The sequence below is a fragment of the Amblyomma maculatum genome, chromosome 11 (genome assembly GCF_055883805.1).
Source record: "Amblyomma maculatum isolate TAMU_Amacu chromosome 11, ASM5588380v1, whole genome shotgun sequence".
Classification (NCBI taxonomy): Eukaryota; Metazoa; Arthropoda; class Arachnida; order Ixodida; family Ixodidae; genus Amblyomma; species Amblyomma maculatum.
The window spans coordinates 103,379,519-103,404,290 of record NC_139354.1 but is presented as its reverse complement, the minus strand read 5'-3'; the positions used below and the strand labels follow the sequence as shown (position 1 = coordinate 103,404,290).

The 24,772-nt window shown below is 44.4% G+C and overlaps 1 protein-coding gene across 1 annotated transcript in view; it reads left to right on the top strand.

The window, feature by feature from the left end:
• The first annotated feature begins 1,379 nt into the window (after positions 1-1,379).
• LOC146174526 (uncharacterized) overlaps positions 1,380-24,772 on the top strand; it is a 30,512-nt gene continuing 7,119 nt past the window's right edge. Inside the window, exons 1-4 of the mRNA XM_084584265.1 lie at positions 1,380-1,484; positions 3,460-3,624; positions 15,392-15,536; positions 17,450-17,587. Of these exons, the coding sequence (XP_084440391.1) occupies positions 1,456-1,484; positions 3,460-3,624; positions 15,392-15,536; positions 17,450-17,587 (477 nt within the window). The 5' untranslated portion in view covers positions 1,380-1,455. The remainder of the gene's footprint in view (positions 1,485-3,459; positions 3,625-15,391; positions 15,537-17,449; positions 17,588-24,772) is intronic.

Here is a 24,772-nt window from a genome sequence, read left to right as displayed (position 1 = left end):
CGCCTATGATAGAGAGCACCAGGCATGCTCTTCGCTTGAGCCAACTGTGAACCAGCCTACTTCCTGGGTGCAGCGTACCAGCCAGGAGTGCCGCACCGGCCAAGGCGGACATGAGCAGCCCCTTTCTGAATTTTACGAAGAGCGGCATCAACCGGATCAGCATTCTTAAGAGTTTCCGCCTGGACCACCTCGACACACGCCCATTAACGTGGTGTCATTCCTCCAGTTTTTACGGTAGCAGAGGGGCGCGGGTCTGGTACAGGTTCGACCGCGGCGGCACATCTGCCGCTATTTCAACAATCACTGATAACCTAGACAGAAAAATAGCAAGGTAGGTTTAAAATTCAATATGCACAAGACTAAGATAATGTTGAAAAGGCTCAGGAAGGAGCAGCAGCTTGCAATAGATAGCGGAGCACTGGACGCGATTATCTCTACATAGGACCGGTGTAACCGCAGATCCGTATCCTGAATGGTGACCTCGCTAAAAGGCGACCTTCAGGGGACGATTGAAGGGCATTCTCAGGCTCTAACATCACAACGATCGGAATTTACTTCTCGGAAAAGGTTCCATTTCAGTCGCGCTTTGATGTTCTAATATGCTTTTCCTTCTTTGCACCAGATTTTCACCTTTTTTTCGTCGGAAATTATACGTTCAAAAAAGTTACAATGCTGTTGAGGACTACATGCACAAACAAGTCTTCCTTATAATATTTTCATGGCACTGTTTATAGGTTTCGCTTGGTGATTTTTCCGCACTAAAAAAATATATCTATTTCTGAAAAATTAGGTGCCAGAGACCCAGAAAATGTTGATTGGCCAGCAGTGTGGACCAACCCTATAGGTTTTGTTTGTGAACAAAATAGTTTGCGTCGCATAAGTAGAGCAATTTGTTGGCTAGTTGGTACATTGGATATGAAACAAAACATCCGCGCAAATTAAGCAGCCCTCTCGTATTTATTCAGAACGTTTTGCTTTATAACAGTTTGCTGTCAGTCAGCATTCTTTCCTGTCCCCTATTTTCTCTTTCGGGTTACTTCATTCGTGTGGAATGTTTTCGCATTGTTTACGTCTCATAAGTTCTAGTGAATAAACGCTTCATTCGGAAAAATGTATTGTCTCTTAAAAGCGTTTGCTAAATAATTAGGGCATAGTTCATTTTGTTTTCAGTGCATTTTTATGGCAACTGGGCAACAAAGACGGCCGTTACGGGGTTCAACCAGGACTGTGCTTTCTTTGCTTGTGCTTTGTGGACGATCACTTCAGAAGGCGTCGTGTGCCACATACCAGCTGCGGAAGATTTATGTTTAGTAGTACGTTACAATTGAAACGAAATGTTTATCCTGCTAATACTCAGATTCGTTTCCCTATTAAGGGTCATCACGCATTGGAGGAGCCTGTAGTGAATATCGAGGTGCGTTGGTGTCTGACGACCGAAACGTTCTGGCTACTGCAATGACGACTGCCCATGAACTTCTTCATCTGTGAGTATGAGGCGAATGCTCTCATAAACGTTTGTGCGATGCACACTTTGCATGACAATTGTTTTTCGGCAATATATTCAAATTGAATAGCGCGACCAATGTGTAAATTGGCCACCATGTATAAAATTACAACAATCTCTACAAAGCTTCGACTGTTTTGTCTGCTTCTAAGGAAGTATATGAAAGGAATATATTCTTTCTGGCAGTAGGTCACCTCTCTTGTCTTTGGTAAACATCTAAGCTTGGTTAAACCACAGCCAACTAGATACCTAGAGAGTGCCTGTGCATACCTGCAAAATATTTCTGAGAGCTGAATTGTTCATAAAGCGGCAAGTACCATCTGCCTAGTGTGAGCAAGCGCTACAAATATTATTCCCACGAATAAAATAATTAACACAAAGCGGGCTGCGATACAGGTTGAAACGCTCCCGCTAGGACCAATGGCCATTCTCATGTGTCATCGTTATGGTACCAATTAATCCTTTATGTTCAAGTGGCCATCTTACATCTCTTGCCAACACATTGAAAGCTTGGTGCAGATAGGAGGTAGGAGGTTCTTCTCCCTTCCTAATTATTTTTGCCAAGCCAAGCCTTCATCTGGACATGGAAGTCCGACCCGGCTAGCTGTAATTTGTTACTCGGCAGTACACACCTCATCTTGATCTGACAAGACCTGCTGCTCACTTAGCCCTGTTCCTAGCCGTGTCCACACATGATGTCGAAGGAAAGCCCACCACCCAGCCTGCCGACTGCACGACAAAGTGTTGGTCTCACGATTTCTATAATCAAGGCAGCAGTTGCGTCAAACAGTTCATCGTGCCTACGGGCCTTTAGCTGCAGCAAATGGCGAGCGCTGAAGCTCTGGAGTAGGCATTCATTACAGTATTTCAGCCAGTACTCATTGCCTTACCTCTATAATGTTCTATCGTGCCCACGGGCCTTTAGTTGCAGCAAATGGCTAGCGCTAATGCTCTGGAGTAGGCATTTATTACAGTCTTACGGCCGGTATTCATGTGCCTTACTTCTATAGTGTTCTAAGTACACGAGCGGGACTATAGCTCAGCGTAGCGCTCTGCATAAGATTGAAGGTAAACAGAATATCAATCACCAGGCTGTGTTGTAGTTCAAGGCTTATGTTATCTCCAGTTAACGTCATGCAGGTTAAAGTACAGAGCCACGACAATATTCCTGCTTGATGTATGCCTCAGCAAGTAGTTGAACGAGTTTAGGTTATTGGGTCTGCATTTGCAGGCCTGAAGAAAGCTTTAATGAGCTCAAAGCCATGAGTTAACTGGATCTTGTACCATGCAGCCTGACCACTGGTCATTTCCTGCACTACGGAGTAAGCTATTTTTTTATGAAGAATCGCCACGCCCCAAGCCCTTTACTCTCTATCCCTAAGAATCAGCGCTTTGATGGATGATACAATTTCAAGGTCTAAAATATTAAAATTAAGACATGTCTAGTGACGGCCACGATGTCAGGCTCAAGAGCTAGTTGAGTAGTCTCTGGTTCAGGTGCGTTATCAGGTAAACGATGGGGAATGAAGTGTGGAAAGGTTAACGATTCTCGCTTGGGGCATTTCGGGATTTAGGGGCTGCATTTCGTTTTCACGATACTTATTGGTTGTAATTCAAAGCAAAGAATGTCCGTTTATTCGCACTTTATCGTAGGTTTGGGGACACTTTTGCTTCGGCAGTAGTGTTCCTTTGCTCGATCACAGATATTTTTCTGATATCACGGACAGTATATGAGGTATCTTCACTGATAGAAAAGTCGTGACCTTTTCATTTTGAAAAATTCCTAAAAATGCTGACCTTATTAATTGCCAAATTTCGTGATTACTGGTCTGCCTCTCGGTGGATTATTATTTTCTGGCCCTCAAAGTCGTTTTATGATATGCACGCACTTCCCAGAGAGAGTGAGACCTTACATTATGATATTTTAAGGTATTTTATTCGCTGTTTAATTTCAGAGTGGGAGCAGTACATGATGGATCGCCAGCACCAGCCAATTTGCCCGACAGCCCGGGCGCCTCAGAATGCCCTGATGATACATGGCATGTGATGTCCACCTGGACGAACAAAACCATGCTGCCGATGTCAAATTGCACTGTAAAACAAGTTTTATCATTCCTGAAGTGAGTAATGGTTCATGCTGACGTTTATATCTGGCATATTATCATAGCAACCATAGTGCTTTTGCAGGAAATTACTTCTCCCGTAAATATTTACCACTATGACATTTTTATGGCCGTTCTTACTATCTGCAAAATGCAGCTATGCTATTTTTGATTGCGATTTGTTGTTTTCAATCAGACATGAATTTTACGAAAGCATTGCAGTTCCGCCAATGAAGCGCACTTTAACGAGCAATATTTTTCTAAACCTTCAAACCTTCAAAACTATACTCTCCCCCTATTCTCATTGGTAGAGCACATCACAATGAAGGAAATTATATACTGCTACCTATTTTATGGTTTTATACTGACGTGAAAGCGGTGCAAAAATACACGCTTATATTACAAATGAATAACTTGCAGAAATTCAACTTAACTAGATAGGTAGGAATAACACCTCATAATGATTGTTTTAAATACAGCTTTTTTTCCTCGAGTTATTCCCGTCTGGAATATGCTGCCTAACTTTATTGTAAAACGTAGTACTCTAGATGCTGTTCTTGAAAGCCGCAAAAGATACTTTGAATAAAACGTACCTATGCAGAAGTTGTCCCTCTGCAAAATCGTTTTTTTTTTCTGTATTGCTTGATTTTCTGCTTTAGGTCCAGTGCATTTCCTTGTATTTTTCTGAGTCGAACTTTTATAGGTGTTGAAATGTACTCCCTTTTTGAATGTGCATTTTGTTTTTTCTCCACTCCTTTAATAGACCTGCAAAGATTGACAGTGTTAATAAATGAAAAAAAAAAAAAACACAACTCCTACAAATTGACTAAAAAGGAAATTTCTAGCTACCTGAATTATTAACAAAATATGGCACGGCTGATTTCGGCTATGCCAGGTTATACGTAGCGAGAGGTACCGAATGATCTGTGAAGTAACATGCAGTGGTCTCAATTTTGTCTATATAGTATTTCGATTTGGTAGAGTCTCCAAACGTAAAGTCTCTTACATTGAATTATTCACCGGTGTCAAGTACAATTGGTGTCAAACTATACTCTTCTGTTCAAACGGATTGCTTACAAAGTCTACTTCAAATGTCCAGGTCGCAGATGGACTTTTGAAAACTCGAATGGACTGATCAGTCATGCCTTCACATCCTGTTCTGTTGGTTTCCGTTAACTGAACTGTTCCAGATGCCGCATCACCACAGTTACGTGCCGTATATGACTCTCGGCAGTCTGGAATCACTATTTCGTAAGCAGTTCGTCCCTCTGTTCTAGCGTCTCGGCTACTAGCTTTGCCTTCTTACGGTCATTTTTTTAATAACGTTGTTTATTGCCTCAAGGCATATTGGAATATGTAAAAAAAATTTAAAGGGTAATAAATGAAAGAAAAAATGGGGGCTGTTCTAATAAAGGTCAAGAGAGAGCAATGATAAGGCCCTTGCCTCCAAGCAATGTACGAGATAAGTTGTTCAGCGAAAGGCCCACTGCCGTCAGGTGCCGAATTCTCGTCGGCAAACCCACATTAAGTGGGGAATATCTGCCTCTTGATTTTTTGGCCTTTAGACAGGACGTCCTGGACGTTAATATAAATATCAACATTAAGGCCATGTTCGTGTTAAAGCACGTGTGAGGGCAACCACGACATGAATACACCGAAGCGCAAACTCCTCTGCGCGGGTAAGACCGCTGAAGAGGGTTACTGCACACGGTGGGACAAGAGCACATGTGTGGTGCCAGAGGTTCTCCTTTCTTGTGAGAAGCATACTGGCGTCATTCATAGTGAGGAAGCGTGTCATTGATGAAGGTGGAGTCGCCTGGCGGGTTCCAGAATGTGCAAAGGTTCGCGAACTGAGTAAATCACGTGGGATCCACTCAATTAAAACGGTTGGCGAGATGCGAGCCGCCAGAGATGTATATTCTGACTGATTTCGGGGCTGCGATTAACGCATTACTTGAAGGGCGTCGGTGCGGACAACAATTTTGCCTGCAGGTAGAATAGTTGGGACGGATAGAGACCGAAGCGCGTCTTGCACGGCAGTCAGCTTAGCACAGAAAGAAGGAGGTTCGGAAAATTGATATCTGGATGTGCTATTAGGCGCCAGCTTACCGGGACAATGAATTGCAGTCGTAGTTTCTCATCAGTCAATGCTGGCATCTACATATATAATTATTGAAGTCTTGGGGCAGCATGGTGTCTTGCTCCACGATCCTTTCACGAAGGAATGATGCCGCGTAAGATATGGTTGATCAATGAAGGGCAGTAGGTTTGTTTTCACTGTCATGAAAATACTTCCATGGAGGAAGAACAGACGATGGCGGCGGCAATATGGTGTGCGATGTACCATAGGCCCAGAGTACTCGCGGTGAGTGCAAACAGGTCGCTTTAAGGTTACGAGCTTCACGGCGTTGATGTACGAGTTCATCTAATGTGTTGAGCTGAGCGTTCTCTTGTAGTGCTACGACCGGTGTGATGCGGCGGAGACAAGTGATGGTTCTCATAGCCTCGCTATTTACTGCTTCTAGACGATCCCATTGAAATCTTGTCAAGTGCTGAAACTGTGCTTGGTAAATGAGGCGTAGCTGCAAAACCCCTGTCACCACATGCCGTGCGACGTGGGATCGACCGCCACCGGATTTAGGAGCAATATATCTGATTAGGCCCAAGGTGTACATCGCCTGCTTTTTAGCCTGAGAAATCCAGGCGGTCCCTGTTCCCGACTGATGAATCGACAATCCGAATTTTAGGACACCGCATTGTCTACCATTGGCTTCCAGGACACAGGGGCGTAGCGGGCAATCTTCGCGCGGACGAGGTCGCGAGAACCTCTCACCAAGACAGCGATTGTGTGTTGATCCCATTTTCCAGAGCACACGCAGCGGGCAGGCTTTGCGCACCTGCGCGAGAGCTTACGCTCGCACTGTAGAATTCTGGTCAGCTTGCGAACCTGAATGTCCGGCTTCCATCCTGCCTACCCCGATTTGAAGCAACTTTGCTGTGCCGCCCGTTAGTTGACATAGCGTTCACAAACTATTATTCGTTTGTAATATGTATGGATTATAGGCATACATCTGCGACCTGCGGATTCGAAGAGACATAGGCCACATTCTTTGGGAGCGCCCACATACTGCGCGAAAAGAGAGTCTCTCTGCCGTGCTCATCTTAAAGAAATGAGCGGGTTTTGTAAAATAGGTCTGCGACTGATAATGTCATTACCCTTGTCTCATTACTGGAAGGATGCCTTCACGCTGGGTATATATCTCGATAGCCGTTTTCCTTGACATCAAGGCCGCTTTTGACTCTATGTTTTACCATGCCACACTCGCAGCCTTGGCCTCGGAGGAAAGCTTTATAACTGGGTTGGACAGTTTTAATGAGCGCGGCTATTATTTATTTATTTCATACTGCAAATCGTTGTACAGATCCAAGGAGAACAAATACACAGGTAGATATTACAAATACGAAGACACAAAGTAAAATTAACAAAATAAATAAAATGAAACCTGCAGCCTGACTATGCACTGTCAGTCATTGTGCCAGAATATACCACTCTGCTTGTGGTGCGGGATAAAAAGGAAAAATAAAATGTGTCAGTTCGAGTAAAGTATGGAGTAAGGGCACTGGGATGATGATGACGTGTAGGGTGTGTAGGTAAAAAGGATACGTAGTTGCTGGATTAAGCGCCAACGTGTTATTTATGAGCCGAGAAAAGAAATTCTCGACAAATATTTTTTTTTCTTGTCTCAAAGGGCTGAATATTCTTCATAATCATTAGTGCAGATGGGGACTCAAACGGGGAAAACTTGGAATAAATAAACCTTACGGCTTTTATTTGAATTCTTTCAAGTTTTTTAACATCAGTTTTAATATAAGCATCCCACACCACGCATGCATACTCGAGCTTAGGCCTGGTTATTGAAATATAGGCGAGTAATTAACTTCAGCTGGAGCTTTCGAAAGTCCGTTTCGCAGAAAACATAGCTTGCGAAATGCGGATGAGCAGATATTCGTAACATGTGAATTCCAGGACAGGTATTTAAAACTGGATACTTCATGTATTGTCGATTTCCCAAGGTGATACCTGTGAAGAAATATATTTTTTTTACGTGTCATGCAAAGGAAAATTGGTTTTTCTTTATTTATGACCATGCCCCATTTCTGGCACCATGCAAGGACGTTAGAGAAATCTCAAGACCAATTTGGTGATTAGAACATCTAATATTTATGAACACTACACACTGTACAGCAGTGAACAGGGGCGTACTTCAGAGAGCGGTGCTCTGCCCTCTCCTGTGCAATATAGCCCTTATACATATAACAAAAACCTTCCACGAGAAGCACGCATAACAATTTTTGCAGATTATATCTGCATCTGGAGTGCCCCACGTTCGAGTTATATTATGCAGCAACATATTCGGAGAGCGTTACTGGACATCTCAGTGTACTTGGTTCCCAGGGGTCTCCACCTCTCATCAGAAAAGAGTTGCTATGGCTTTGACGGAAAAAGAATGACTCGATACCCCCTCCTTCTGGGTAGACGGTCACTATCGTATGTACAATCACACCGATTCCTAGCTGTTATGATTGAAAATAACTTCTCTGGGCGTCTCGGAGAAAAACCCTGCGCAAGAGAATCACTGTAGCATCGCAGGTTTTAAGATTCATGGCGCTAACATGATGGGGCAGCAACTGCAGGTCAATGGTACTACTTGAAAACCACTACGTGGTGGGCGCGTTACACTATCTATGTACCGGTGCTTCAAAGATTACCTCCAACAAGCAAGATTATTGAGGCCACGCGGAACAACTGCTCACAGATATGCCTTGGACTCCTAAAGGGATGCTCTGCAATAGGAAGCTTGCAGAAGAAGGATGTTTCCCGCGAGATGTGATTGCCGCCCAGGACACTATGCGCACCCATCTCCGACTTGTCCTTCAAGGGAAGAAGCAATTCTTATACTGTATCTACCAAACCCACTGCAACTATCGCTTTGGTCAAGCTGTAGATTTTCTGGCCTTCCCTACTATTCAACAGTCAAGAAATTTACTACCTCTCACCTCTCTCTCTAAAGCTGAATATGTCCGTTCCTGGTGCGCATGCGAAGAGCCGCACGCCACAGTCAGCACTTCTTCAAGCCGCTCTCGCCTACTTAGCCAAGGAATATACACAGTACACCCACATATTCGCCGACGGTTCAATTATTCAAGACGCTTCTTCCTGTGGCCTTTATGTGCCCTCAACAAACAATCTCCTGTCTAACCGGCTGCAGCGAAAGACATCAGCTACGACAGCTGAGGTCCATGGCATCAAAGAAGTTTCTATACCCTGCGCCACACCCCCGGCCGATGGGTTATCTTCCCGGATTCCAGAGCATCTCTGCAAATCATGTATAATCTGCTGAAGAAAACCAATCATCAGCCTGTTTCTGTTCACAACGGGCATCAATATCATTTGGCTATTGCCGCAGGCCACTGCATAGCATTTCGGTGGATGCCAGCTCACTGTGGCATTAAAGCCAATGAAAAAGGAGATGAAGCTGCTCGTAAAGGCCACCAATATCAAAGATACATTCGAACCTTATTCGCGAAATCTGATGCATCCCAACTGGCTAAAAGATTTGCTTCCGAAACAAAGTATCGACTTTGGAGCTTGCCGACGCATCACTAACAATTTCTATATTCTATTGACCCACATCTAAAATCAAGACTTCCTCCGAAATATCTTCGCCAACTAAAACACTTTACCACCAACTTCGTCTAAACTGTGCATACACAAATGGACTGCGCTACGGTTTCGGTGAAATGAACAGCCCGGATTGTGACAACTGTGGCTCGATTGAAACTGTGGAACATATCCTACTGGAGTGCACTGCATACGCTGACGAGCGTGCGTAACACAGCATGAAGAATCTCTCCCCGGCGCCTTTAACAATGCATTGTATTTTAGGTCCTTGGCCTGCCCTATCGACTAAGACTATCAATGAACTCTTTATTAACGTATTTGAAAGATATTGGATTTCTTGACAAATTCTAAATTCAATGTACGTGTTACCCTCAGGAATTTTCACCGCTGCGAACTCTGTTACAGAACTTTTTTTACCACATCTGTCGGATTAGAAATTTCATTTCATTTGATGCCATTACTTCACGATGCACATTACAACGCTTTCATTGGCCGCATTCTATATCCCCATCATTTCTTCTATTTTCTCACCCTTCGTTTTCAATCTCTCCCTCCCCAAATCCCCTTTCCACGCATAGTAGCATGCCAGCGAAACCTAGAAGCCGGCTAAATTCTTTGTTTTTCAATAAGGGTCTCTCTCTCCGTCTCTCTTTCTCTCTTCCGGCCGTGTTCTGGAGTGTCTCTCTTCCGGCCGTGTTCTGGAGACAGGAATTAAGATTCTAGACTACTGGCCCCGGTGATCGTCGGCGGTGAAGGCCTCTATGGAACGGTTCCGCTTCATGATAACCATGGGCCTCACCTAATGGCTCTGATTTGCTGATTATACTACCTTCACTGATTTACTGACTTGATATTTTTAAAATCCCATTTTACCCTTCCCTTTTGTACACACTAACCCCATTCCCCCAGTGCAGTGAAAAAAAATCGATTTCTTCTTCCGGTTAAGGTCCCTGCCATCTCCTCGGCTTTTTTATGCTGTACATCTTGGTTTCTCCGCTTGGGAAGGTGTTCTTGTTTCGGGCGTCTCTCTGCATTTGGCGTCAACGCGTGGCAAGATGTCTTTGTTCGGACATCTCTGTTGTATCGGAAGTGGAGTCGGCTCGTGGCTGCGGCGGCCGCGAGCTCTGATGTAATGCTCAGCACACCTGTTGCTCCTCTTCAGTTTTTCGTGCATGCGCAATAGTAGTCTCTCCCAAGTATGGCAAAATGCTCGCTGGGTATAAAAGCTCTGGCTACAAAAGTTTCGCTCTGGAGCATATTACTTGATAATGAAACCTCATAGACGGGGTCTTCGCATGTCAGGTTGACCGTTTGCATAATAACCGGTCACCGATTCATAGTTCAATAAACTTCTGACTAGTGGTTTTACAGCAGATTTACGCATGTTCGAACACAATAACGCATTGAGGAATGAAGATGGTCTTGTAGTCTGCTACAATACGTATTCTATTCCGCTTTGCTATTCTACAGATGAACTCTGTTACCGGCCATAACTGCATTTGCCAATCTGCAGTTCGGCCAATGCAATATAAAGGTTTTTGGTCGCTTGCCGGATGCCAACGGAGTGAAGCCTCATTCTGATAATATCATTCTCTGCCGTGATTTCCTTACACCGCGTTGCACAACAATGTATGCAGATTCGTAGGCTTATAATCTTAAGTCCGCCGCTCTCATAATTAAAAATGTGCCTTGCTTTTGCTGCCCTTATGAATATCGCGCCTTGTAAGCAATCGTTTTACCCCTCACCGCTCCATCTTGTCCTGGTGGATTTTAGCCCTAATTTACTTACAGAACTTTGAATACTATTAGAGCCATCAGTGCCCATTACCAACAAGCATGATCTTCGAACTGACACCAGGGGTCATTGTATTAGCGATGTCATTGCCCAGTAGCAGCATTGCCACTTCCGTGGCTATTCCAGCCACCTGCTGTCTCCTCCGAGTACAACTACTCGTTTACGGAGAGTGAATATAACGCATTTCTTTCGGCGTTGGCTTAATGTCGGCCTACTTGGTTTGGGAGATCCTCTTACATAGCGACCGACCACCATGACCTTTGTTGGCTGTTGTCACGCAAGGAAGCTACCGACCGCTTAGGTTGTTCGATTGCCATTTACAAAAATATACCTTTACTCTTGTCTACAAGCGAGGCCGATTACATCACGACAGTGATTACTTGCACCGCCATCCCGCCGATCCTCCCGAGTTACCTAACCTTCCTGTCGACGATTAAATTTTGTTTACTCGGACTTTTCAAAACAGGCGTCGAAGAGTGTCCTGATCCTTCGATGCAACACATTGTGGCTCAACCACGCCACTACAACGCCGATTCTTCTATCAGCATGTTCGTGCCTCTTAACAATACATTATTCCGATGCAATGTGTGGCCATATGACGTGTTTCTCGCTGGTCGTCCCGAAACAACTGCACTGTATTCTGGCGCACCTTCGTCACACCCCTACATCAGGGCATTTGGGATTGTCCTCAACCTGCGATAGCATGCGCCAGAAGCTTTTCTAGCCTGCCTTTTATCGCCTTTTGCGCCGCGGCGTTGCAGCTTGTGAGCTGCGCCAGCATCGGAAGAGGACAAGTTTCGGCCTGGCGGCCACGTTCAATAAACAAAAATTCCGAATGACCCATTTTCCTGGGTCCGATGTGACCTGCTTAGGACATCCTGACATAACCTTTCGGAAACGGATGGATTGAAGTCTCACTGATTACACCACCCGGTACGCTATCAAGCAAGATATCCGGTTCAGGTTTGCCAGCGACGTCGCTGAGTTCTTTAAGACGCCATCATTCTTTGTGATGCTCTCCGTCAGTTGCTTATGAATCGATGAAACTCCTTGCTTTCTAAAGTGATTCACGACCTCCTCCAAATTGCTCTACCCGCCACAATTTCACTCGGCTTACCATGCCCAAATGAAATTTCTTACTGAGCGCCTTCACAAGCACGCTTTTCTGTTGAAATAAAATCACGCATTATGCACTGAAAATAAGAAAACAGTAATTCCCCAAGTAACAAGGCACTAGCATCGCACATACCATGACTGCTGGATTTAATTTTGCTAATTATGCTACCCACGAAAACATTTAGATGTAAGTGGGGTGCTCCGTTTGCATTTGTCCGCCGGGATATGTCTCTGACCACCATTGTAACTGGGACGTAAATCTGCCTTCGAAATCATTTGCTTACGACTCGCTCCGTTTAGATACCACTGTCTCCTCACCCTTTGTTCGATTTTGACCGCGACCCTGTCCTGTACGCAGAGTGCTGCTTGCTGAAGACTGTACCAGCAGTTATGCTTCCGAAGCCGTAGCCCGCACCGAAGCCGCCAGCAACATTGCTCGGGATTGCCTGACCGGTTCTCAGACTACTCAAAAAGCCATTACGACCACAATCGTCGATACATTAACTAGCCACCTGGCTCTTTGCCCTCCTCTAGCTCCTGGCCCGCCGTCTTTGCCTGTGTAAGAAACTCATGACTCGTTGCGTGAATCCATACTGCATCTTATAGCAGCTGAGGTAATTAACCTTCGTGATCACGTCCCTCTCGCCCAGGGCAGACTCCACTGCACCATCTACACGAATTGGGCTCGTCCCTCGTTTTAAGCCATAGTCTTCCATAGTCTATGTTGAGCGAACATCGGGGCCATGCTTCCCATGCGGTAGAGAGGGTGTGTAGGGTTACGAAGTGTAATAAAAAACTTGGAGAACGACGCGCATGTTTGAGCAATTGGCAGAACGTCAACATCGCTGAAGTGAAAACTCGTGTATTGATGTGTGCGCTGGTCTTCCGGAGCTGTTCCGGACTGAAGTTTGCCACTTGCCGCTCGGTAACGCCCCTTAAATATATTCGATCTCAACGTTGCGGCACTATGATGTATATATGCTTACCTCAATGTTCTCAGCGCAATGATAAACATCTCCCGTTGTCATTTAAATATATTTCTCTGCGCAATGACATGAGCTACGATTCCGTGCTTTCGCATTGTGTACACGTTCTATAGAAGCCGAATACCTATTTGGTACTAGATGTTTATTAATATAATTCTTGCCTTAAACATTTGTCTTCAAATGTGAGAAACAAAAACAAAACCTGAAGGCAACACATTAGATCTATACTATTCTACACTCCGCAGCGTGAAAAGATATAAAGTTGTTAAATTCTGTTACACAATGTTTAAGGAGCGGTCGGTTTTGTTGATACATAGCGTAAGTTCACGTTATCGCACACATGTCATGCGACCTGTGATCTTATTGAGAATCAATACCCTCTAAAGATCAAAGAACAAGATCAAGATCAAAAGGTCAATCCTCATTAGTCGTAGTAAAGAAGGGAGTTTAACATTTGGCCATGCAGTAGCCTAATATAGAAAACACAGCGAGTGAGGCTTGCTCTTATACAGGTTAGGTCCCACTTTGGCCTTTACAAAGCTTCAAGGCCACCCAGAATAAACTAAGTCCTGTTCTGGTTGGCATTTGGTTAGTAGACGTATCGCTCTAAACCACAATTGCCCTAACGGCCACCTGCTTGGCTCAAATGTCATGTAGGTGAGCTGCCACAAATTTTTTCAAAAGATCGCTAGAACACGAACAGAGAGAAAGAGACAAACGCACGTTGTGCACAGCTGACAATAGAGTTTTTATTCATGAAGTGTTTGTTTTTGTAAGAAGCAGCTGATGTGTAAAAACAGAAACGCTTCACGGATAACGTTTTGAATAGAACTGAATAAAAATTCAGTTGTCAGTTGAACGCAATGTGCGTTTGCCTCTTTCTATGTGCCCTTCTGATACCACTATTTTAAAATACAGTTAAATCACTCGCACAACAAGCCACTCTGTCACAACTGCAGATTTCCCAAGTAAAGCTTGTTTCGTATTTATCAGTAAGGGTTGCAAAAAAGCTCTCCTCGAAAACTACCAGACGTAGACAGCTCAAGGACGGAGCAAAAGGAAGGTCTTTATATGCTATGTTTTTTTATAAACATAACACCGAAACTTTCGTACACATTTTGTAATAGGCGAAAACTAGTCGGCGGCGTCGATGTGAGCAAAGCATCCGATTATACAGGCTGCAAAAAGAGGGCACTCCGTGGTAAAAAATGTTCGGTTCGACACGTAAGAGGGCTTATCGAATATCCAGCTGGCGTATCCTTTCAAATTGGCTGCTTAGGAAGCCCAGACAAAATGCTGTGTTGCGTCTGAGTGTATTTCTACCGAATCAATTTTCACAAGTGCTATATGATGTTAAAGTCATCGAAAAACCAGAAATACCAAAAACTAGTCGTGTAGTCGAAGTCGTAGTTACATTGTTCAATAGCTACCACAAGAGAATGTTCTGCAGCCGGATAATATATTACGAACACGCTGTCTACAATAGGATATATACCTCGGGAATCCATTTGTGCAGTCTTAATGTAGGAGGAGAGTTTAAAAACACCAAATTCAATTGCTATTGCGTATTTGTTTCTTACTTATTTTTATTTCATACGTGTAATTCAAAAGTATTCTACCTAACCCTTTTCATATCGGTGCTTTTTGTTTAATTGAAATAGATGAATCATTACGAACACATTATAACATATTGCCGCCTTTGATTAAGTCAGCATTAAGCATTCTATAATTTCATCTCGCCGTACTTTTCCTCCAGGTATGCCTTCCAAATGAGCCCTCAGTGGTTACGGTGCTTGACTACAATTCCCAAAGATGCGGGATCGAATCTCGGCCTCGGCAGCCCCCTTTCAATGCAGGCGAAAAGCAAGACGCCCGTATGCTGTGCGATATCAGTGCACATTAAAGAACCTCAAGTGGTAGAAATTCCCGGAGTCCTCCACTACATCTGCTATGGCCTGTGTCGCTTTAGGTTGTTCAACCCCACAAACCAAACCAAACCAAAGCATTCTAAATGGGTGCATTGTTCAAGTCATTTAATTGCTTTATTTTGTAGCAGTTCAAGGATTTGAAGAAAGTAGTACGCCTAGAAGCTGCTGCTACTGCTGCAAACCCAGTTCTCGTAAGATAAGAGATCAACGTCTGAATGTTAGCGTGTTTTGCTTCCTAGGCTGTGCTTCAAGCATGTGCCCTTTTGATTGCTTTCAGATCAATCAAGGGCAACTGTCTGCTGAACTCGGAGTCAAGAGATTCGGCTCTGCCCACGAGAGTAAACATTAGGTCTGTTGTCATAGATGGAAGCAAGTATTGTAAATTTCTTCACAAAAGTGACAAAGAAGTGGAATTCATCGAGGTAGGCTCCTTCACTGATCCTACTAGGAGGAAAGCATTCTTTATATATATTTCAACGTATTGTGCGAAGTATATTTTAAAATATTTTTGTCGTCACATGCTATTGTGCTTTCGCGGTGCTCATTCATGTTTTTTTTTTTAATTTGGGAGATAATTGTGGCTATGTTTATTTGTTACATACACCACAGTTGCTTAACACTAATATGTAGTAGATAATTCGTGCTATGATTTTTCCAGTTTTGATGTTAGTATGCCAGAAATGAATTGTGAAAACGGCTGATCGCCGAAGACTAGACGCTTTTGAATTGTGGAGCTGCCGGAGACTCATAAGACTTTTGTGGCCTGGCAAATCAAATCAGTCGATAGTGGCGACCATAAAACCTGACAGCTCATTGGAAGGTCAAATTTTAAAGTTGAAGCTTAGCTACTTTGGTCACCTGGAGCTAATGGAGTAGGCAACGGAGAGAAACGATGCTGGGAAAGATTGAGCAAAGCAGGACAAGGGGTAGCCAGCGAACGCGACGGTGAGAACGCGAGCCTCGAGGCATTGCAGCAGAATCAATTGGATATTCAAAAGGTAGTGGGTGACCGGACAGCATGGGGTGATACGGTGTACAGTATCATGAACAGTCGCACACGACTTAATGACAGAAGTGAACACCAATAAAATTTGCTGAGGTCTGTACAACCACTAAAAGCCCATCACATCTGACGACAAATCTGTAGACGGACTACTGAATGGATTTTGAGCTTTTATTATATACTGCAACAGGAAAGTAAACCCGGTATATATAGAGTGCAGTAAAAAAATACACCCCATGATTTGTTTTTCTGAACCCATTTTAACCGGTCCAGACAGAAAAATTCGATTCGACACTTTGACTGCATACAGAAATCATTTGCGAGGAAGAATTTGGCGCACTTGCCTGGAAAATCCCGAAACAATCTCTAGATTGTGACTCACGCCAAGAGCTTAATTTGGTAGCAGCTCACCAACTGAAGAGGGAAACATGAGCTCAGACACCGCTGCCGAACTCTTCTCCCCCGGAGTAGCTCCTCTCTCCTTGATGTCTTGGATTACTAGCAGCCTTTGTTAACCTATGCTGACGTGTTACAGCTCTTGCGCCTATCAAGACAAATGTTGTCCTACCAAGCCAAGATAATAAATAAGAAAATAGTGCAATTTGAGACGATCACACATCATGTCATCAAAAAATCCAGTATCACTATGCACTATAGAGCCACAATTCTCGGCAACGGAATTCAAATTACGAAGGCAGAAAGCAGATTCGTACTATATGGTATGCCCCTGACAGGCTTACAAGGCCTTAATATTATAACACAGTAAACGGTAAGCGATGTGAGGCAGCCCTGTCCAGGTCAGACCTCAAGGACCAGCGAGCCCTCGTGGAAAGAGCGAGGGCGGCGGCTTTAGCTAACGGAACCTCGGAGTGACGGTCTAACCAACCTTCCAATAAATTATCCTGCTTTGGTTTTACTTTCAATAAGACGATCTTGACATCATTATTCCTAGAGCCAGCTACCTGAAGTCTACGAAGCAAAACCCACCTACCAAAGCAATGTTAATATTGCTGATGTGTGTATTACATTCATAGGGCTATGCCACTCACTATTAATCAATCTCGGCTTAGTAAAAAAACAACTATCAAACCAACTCGACGCTATTCCAGATACATTGCTTTGATAGAGGGTCATAGCCAAGCACCCTAAATGTCTCATAAAACCTAAATAATTTTAGTGTCCTGCGCCAGAAAAGTGACTTATGCATGCCAGTCGTTGTTCAATTAATTCCTCGACTATTTATCACTTTATTCCGTATCCGGATATATGAATCTGTGTGTAAGAATCATTCTACATGTTTTGGTGCAACGATCTCTTTATTACTTATTTCAGAACTACAATGACCACAGCAATGTCGAGAGCTGCATTTTAGTATGCAAGACTACTGACGCTGAGGGTGAAAAAACATACCATCTTCATACTGCGCCTGACTACACCGCTTGCGGAGTTACAAAAGACGACCGGACAAAGGCGAGTGTCGTAAAAATGCCATTTCATTGTGGTGACAGCATTGCGTCGTATGTTTTTCGATGCACCATGAATGTGTTCTAAGCAAATGAAGCTTCAATTCCATGCAGCTCAGAGAAACTATACGCATCACTCAATCATAGTATTAAACGGCAAAGCTCGTATTTTGCCAAATATAATTTATTGTCTCATTGCTGTAAGACAGATATCCCCACTGTATAAAAGCACAAATTTCATAAGAAGACAAGAGTGGAAGATTGTATCTTTGACGAGTTCAAAAGTTTAAAACAAATGACTCCTTAAAACATAAGTCATCACATATTGCCCTATCAGCCAATCTGCAGGATTAAGCTTCTCGTGACCTAAGTACAGCACTAAAATAAAGCGAATCGCTGCACAATTTTAATGAACCCATCTACATCGAACGAATAGTCGAAACTCGATTTAATGCATCCCGATTTACCGAAACTGCCAATTTAACGAAAATATCGCTATTTGCTTTGAGTGCTTGTTTATAACGGAACTAATTTCGCTATCCGTTCCGATTTATTGAACCTTTTTGGTGTATTTGTCCTAAACGCTCAGTAACGCACTCACTGCGAGCCAACGGTAACATAGTGCGTTAACTACGTTCCGCTTTTGCCAAACTACGCGTGGCGAAAAGCGAGTTTTATTGATTTTATTTCACGAGATTTCGCCAGCGGTAGAAAGGCGGCCCGCCGACCTGGTGTCGAGAGTGGTGCCGCATGCCAACACTGGCACACATTATGGTTGCCCTTTATCTTCTCCGACATTTTGTTGGAACACACGAGAAAAGAACGCATGAAAAATCCCAGCAGGTATTGCATAGAAACCACAAGCAAGCAATGATTTTGCTGGGAAAGACATTTAATCCCCTAGGACTCGTAGTGCTGAGGGAAATGTTCGTTGCTTCTTTCATACGCGCTATCGATGTCGGTGGTTACGCGGGCCATAATTTCATTGTAGCAGCGTAGCATAGCGGACAAGTTGCTAGTGCATTTCAAGATGACGTAACAGTACAGGCTTCCTGGGCCTTCGTTTAATTTGGCTGCTACGTCCTTTTGGAACAAGATTTCATTTTCAGCGCATTTGCGCTTCGCAAAACATGATGCCGCGAGTTTTCCTTGATACCACTATAGATTATAATAATCGACTTTACCGAGACAGAGAAATGCCTTTTCCGATTGAGTTAAATATTTCGCGTCTCCCTTCGAATTTTATAAATAAAGTTTAACTGTATTCACAAATATTGAGAGCGCCGCAACATTTAGCACCTTCTTTTCACCTCTATCCCCTCTCTAGAGAGTATTGTACTCCAGAGGCTGCCTATCTCAGTTATCACAAAATCACCCATTGTAATATCTCTGTAGGCCAAATGCGTCCCCTTAATAAGCTAAAGATGTCGACTTTAGTTGGTGTTGATATTATTTCTAAAATTGAGACAGATTTGTTCCGCTTTGTAGGGAAATTTATTTCGCGTGTTACTGCAACATTTAGCTATTTCATTACTCCCGTCGAAGTGTAGGGCACCTTAACTAAAGTTTTACTATACTCTAAGTTGAAGAAAAGCTCAGGTGAAAATATTCTTCACTACCTTTTGCATGATCCTGAAGAAAAACGGTTATGTTGAGCAGGACAACTTTCTTATGGCAGCTAACAGGGATCACAGCCGGACTGAATGCAGTGGCGCACTGCTTCGCATTCAGTCCGGCCGTGCACGGATATACAAGAGTCATTCTTGAATATCGCAATTATTCAAACTACTGAGTTGCATTTCATTATGAGCTTTAGCCTTATGTATATTATTCGACTTCTCAAGAAACCGCGTAATTAACTGCTGCTTGATTTCGAAATCATCACCCTTTCTTCGAGACTCTTCAGAATTATCAAGGCTTCATATCTTCTTGTTGCATTGCCAACCCTTCATACTTGCTACTAATGTTCCTCTAACCATGCTCTTCTTCCCTCCTGTGCGCCACAGGAAGGTGGGTTTGGTCCCTTATTATTACTCGTTACAAGAAAGATGTCCCTAATAGTATGCATTGTAGTATGGGAATTTTCATGCACATTGCATTATCTGCCTGCCTAAAAATGTAATAATCAAGTGGCCCACTAATCAAATTATCGTCTTATAGAAGATTGGTGCGGCACATGACCAGTGAACGTTAACTTTTGAAGTGCAGACGTCTTGTCTAGCCGCAAGAGTAAAAAGTCTTGCGATATACACCGCACTCAAGAAGACTTGCAGCCTCAAGCAGCAAATTAGAAATAGCTACCTATTAATTTTTTCTCAAATCATTCATAGATCTTCCCTATTGCTTCCATATGCGCTGTCATCTGAAACACATTAGAGTATATAGCCTGTAACATCAGAAAGTTTCCTGCTAATATTCGCATGAAACCTACAAACTTTTTTCGTACGAATCCTAACACTTAAAACCTCTATTCAGACTCCTTATCATTATAATAGGATCGCTGCATTAAAATTAATCTTAAATAGGGCAGGAATATTTATTTTAGAAACCTGCAACTATTATACAAACGTCACTTAGATTAAAACCGATCTCGTCATTATTTCAGGTGCACGTCATGCGGCCACTGTCCTTGTACTTTACAAAACTAGCATAAATGAATACACCCACTTCATTCATTGCATGTGTCATCCCACGCGTTCGAAAGCTTGTGCAATGACAGGCATTTATAAGGCCGTATGGTCATATATTAGTTTCTAATTAATCAGGACATTCACGAGAAATGAGACAATGAAAGATTACCAAAAACAAAATTAGCTTCACAATGCTGCAAGTTTGTTAGGAGATTGCAGTTGAAGGAAATTCAGTTAAAGCCGGCGAAACAAATAGCATTTAAATTTTATACTTGGAATTTAGCTTGAATAGGTGGAAACCGAAATAAAAAGATTTCAATGTAACGTTTTCTATGTTCGAAATATGCCGGGTTATTACTACTGCAAACAGAACTCTGAACCTTGCTGACTGTATGGTCGCTGAAAAATAGGTGCATTGAAGGTTGAGTGAAGTCTGAAATACTTCCTTGTTGTGGAGTTATCATTTTGTACGGTGAATTTGACGCCCCTGTAAATTCTCTCCGGTGTCTGATTTTTGGACAAGATAATGAAAGTATTTATCTGTGCGTGCCCTTTTAGTAGAAATTATTAGGAAATATGAGCACTAACACTGAAACGAGTGATGTGTTTTATTCGCAGATCTGTCTGAATGGCATGTGCAGAATTCATCCAGCTGCAATAAAACCTATTCCTTCCAATTTTGAGGAAATAAATCAATAAATTGACTGTCGCCTTTGTTTCGAAATAGCTATTGTTTGTTGGTTCGTTTTATTGCGGTGTATGGCAGCATAAAAAATAACGCTCACCACAGATGGGTAAATAAATGCCACGACGCCCCAGCGTAAATGGTGAATACCGACTTTGTGGTGACTGCTGAAGCTTTTCAGTCTCAACTTGCCCGTTTTCAGGGAGAACAAGGAGGCTTGAGCATAATTGGGTGGCAATGCCTGTCTTATATCTTCAATTCTGATTGATTGTCTGACTTATTTTTTTGTCTATTCATATTCTTATCAGTTCTTGTATTGCAAAATGTTTCATTGTGCTCCTCCTGCTAGGATCATGCATGGTCCGCAATATTTCATATTATCTGGTTACAGATGTTACACAGACGACCAGCCCGGAAGAATTACTGCGCAAGCTTCACGAGGGCACGAATAACGGGCAACATTTCTACGTCCTCTGGTCCTACTGCATGTTGTGTTTTCTTTTCGATCTCTAACATACGTGTCCTGCCCCCTGCTCTGCAGCATTGCCCCATATAATGTCACCGCTGGACTGAAGAGCGGTTCGAAAGAGCATACAGGCGTAAGAACACCAGTCGCACGTCACCTAATGGCCACAGACAGAGTGAATGTCAGTCGGAAGGTAGCTCGTAATAAGGTTTCATTCGTACAATGTGCACAACGTCGCTGCGCTGGCCGCTGTGCGATGACCGGGCTCATGAGGCTTGAGCAACTTGCTGCGTTACGTCGCTGAGGGGGCGGAAAGCAAGGTAAGAGCCGAAATAGCACCGAAATAGGACCGCACTAATTTTTCAGACATCCCACGGTGACCAACGGGGCATCCAGATCCACACAGTCGCCTGGCGTGTAGGTAACGAGGTGCGTCCAAGGCTGTAGCGGTAAAGATTGATCTGCTGCATTGTCTGACTAGTTGCAGCGCTTCTTCCGCGCGCTGAACACAAATTGGTATTCACATGGCGGAGAACCCCACCCCTCTCGACCGGGATGTTATGAAAAGCAGCCGCCTTCAACCGCCGGAACCGGTTTCCAGGGGGCCCCTCGGTGGTGAAGGGCTTTTTATCCGCTGGCACAAAAGCTCCTCAAAGAGGAGGGGTGTCCGCGGCCTTTTTCGCTCGGCTGGCGACTTCGCGGGTCGCGCGCTACGGGAAGCGCATGATTGCAGTTGGGATTCGGTGGTTGCTGGTGGTAGGAGAATTGCCTGACCCGGCTGCTTATCAACTTTGACTACTATATTTTATTCGCTCGCAGTGAAACAAGAAAAACAGCCATATATGAAATGCTGCAGGTGGTGGTGGTGGTGACTATGGTTTATTTTTGGGGTGGGAATACTGGTCACGTGTTATGTTAGCCATCTTTGTGGCATTACTCTTGTTGACCAGGGGGAAGGGGAAGTTGGAATTAGGGGAGGTAGGGGAGGGGCATGTTGCTGACGCCGCCATTTCCGCACGAAGCACTATACGCCAATGCAGGCCTACAGAATAGAGCTGAGGCAAGTCTCCTCCAGATAAATCAGGAGAAGCCGGTGAGCAGAAAGTTGGCTCCGAGCTAGAAGAGCAATTTCCTTTCCGTAGCAGCAGGGAGACCAAGATTCCGGTGGCCAGTCAGAAGTTTCTGGCGATGGCCAGCGCAGGCTGGACAGACAAGGAGCAAGTGTCCCAGTGTGCCAGTGTTGCAGCAAGAGGGACAGGCTGTGCTGGGAGCTCGGCCACAGGCATACATACGGGACGGAGTCCACGTGCAGCCTATTCGAAGTCGTAGGAGGAGGGATTTGTCCTTCCGTGAAATTTTGTCAGAGAGCCGTTGGAGATGTTTACAAGCGGCAATACGACGGTCAGGATGGAACGACCTTCGCGAACTTCTCAAGAGGAGTCTTGAAAAGTCGAAAGGTGTGACATCCTCAGTGACTGGGGCGCCATTGTCGTGCGCCGCTTTAGCCAGGGCATCCGCCTCTTCATCGCCCTGGACTCCAGTATGTCCTGGAACCCAATGTAGGGCCAGTTGATACCCAGAGTCCTGAAGGGCTAGGAGACGGGCTCGGAGAATGTTCACCGAGAGGTTGGTGCCGTGGTGGATATTCAGCAGCTGCAGAGCGGCTCTGGAGTCACACAGAACATTCACAGGTCCAGGAGGGATACTGGAAGCGATGACCTGTGCGGGGACATGAAGACCGGCTAGCTCAGCAGCTGTTGAACTGGCAGGGAATGACAGGCGGCAGGACCTAGACTGGTCTAGCTGCGGTGCTGTCATGGCAGCAGCTGCTTGCAAGGTAGCGGGTCGAACCGAGCCATCCGTAAAGAGGAGTGTAGATCCCCTACACTCCTCTAGGAGGGCTGCAGTTGTCTGCTGGAAGGCAGCTGCAGGGGTGTGACGTTTGGTGTGGCCGTCCGTATCCGAAAAGACAGGAATTGGTCGTCGTTTGGGTGGAGGGGGTAGGACTGAGAAACCTGGGACGGGGCCAATGATTTCTCTGTCACTGTATACAGCTTACCCATACGAGAATGGGACACTCTAATGGCTAGCTGCCTGTGGCGCTTGCGCGACAAGTTGGCATACAGCGATTTCTAAGCAGTGTTGCAAATTCATTCTCTTTTTCTCCGAAAACCTGCGGCGAAGAAAGGTCGACGAACGACGCGCTGGAATGCGGGAGCGAAATTATGACGACGGCTACACAGATTTATAGAGAGGGCCTGAGATGGTTGGATGACAGGAAACCCGAAAGTGGGGCAGAGGATCGAGAGATGCTTGGGGAGGCCGTGAAGACACTGAAAAAATTACCCATGAATTGAACGTCTTTTGTCAAAGCATTCGGTCCTCTTCGAATGTCATTTTGGCTTGATGAAACAGCTTTACTCCGACAAAATAGTTAAAAAAATGCATTGTGTCAAACAGATGTCCCTTGCAATGTACCGATTTTTCGAAAGTGTTTCAATTGTTCAATCAGTCTTTTTAATGCAGAAACGTGGCTGATTTGGCGTCAGACGCGTAGGCTATCATTACGCTCGTACGTGATGCATCGCTAAGACATCGAAGCGCGGACCAGGACTGTAGCGCCTGTCCGGTGAAGACACACTTACATGTCTGACATGCCGTATGGATGCATTTTATTCCCTCCCGTTTCTTTTGTATATTGGTGATTTATATTTTGAACTCTTTCTAGTGCGTTTCGTAGCGCTTTTTGACAATCTCACTGCGCTCATAGCAAGTGATGCAGTAAAAAAGAAATGTTACATCAGGATCAGGTTTTGGAATGCTTGAGTCAGGGGCTGGAAAATAAATTTACAAAAGTTATTACAAAGAAAACAAAAGTTCTACTATCCGTAGCTCAAAATATATAGCTATTTGTAATAACATAACACCAGATGTATCTTGGAAACAACTGGATAGGCATATATCCAACAGGGCGTCGTATTCTATGAAATTCTAGATGTGTGTGGCACTCGATTTATGTTGTGGCTCTGGTGCTTACCATGTTTTTACTCCCTTATTTTTACGTTGAACATGACAATCATTCAAATTTGGGGGCTAAGTTCCCAGGAAACTTCCTTGTATTTCCGTCTACCCCCCCCCCCCCCCCTCCCCTCATTCATTATCCGGCGCGACTACGCTACCTGCAAGGCCGGCTGATTGAACCCGGCGGCGGGGAAGCGGCGAGGCAGGCAGCGCAGACGCGCTCTCCTCGGCGAGCGCCGAGCCTCTGTCGTCTGGCAACAGTGACACCCCTCTCGTACTCCGCCGCCCGTGTGAATGCGGGAGCAAGGGAGGGGGCTCCGTCGGCCGGCGGTGCCCGGCACCCCCTCCCCGAAAAGCTCCCCCGTGTGAGTACCGCTTAAGTGGCGACGT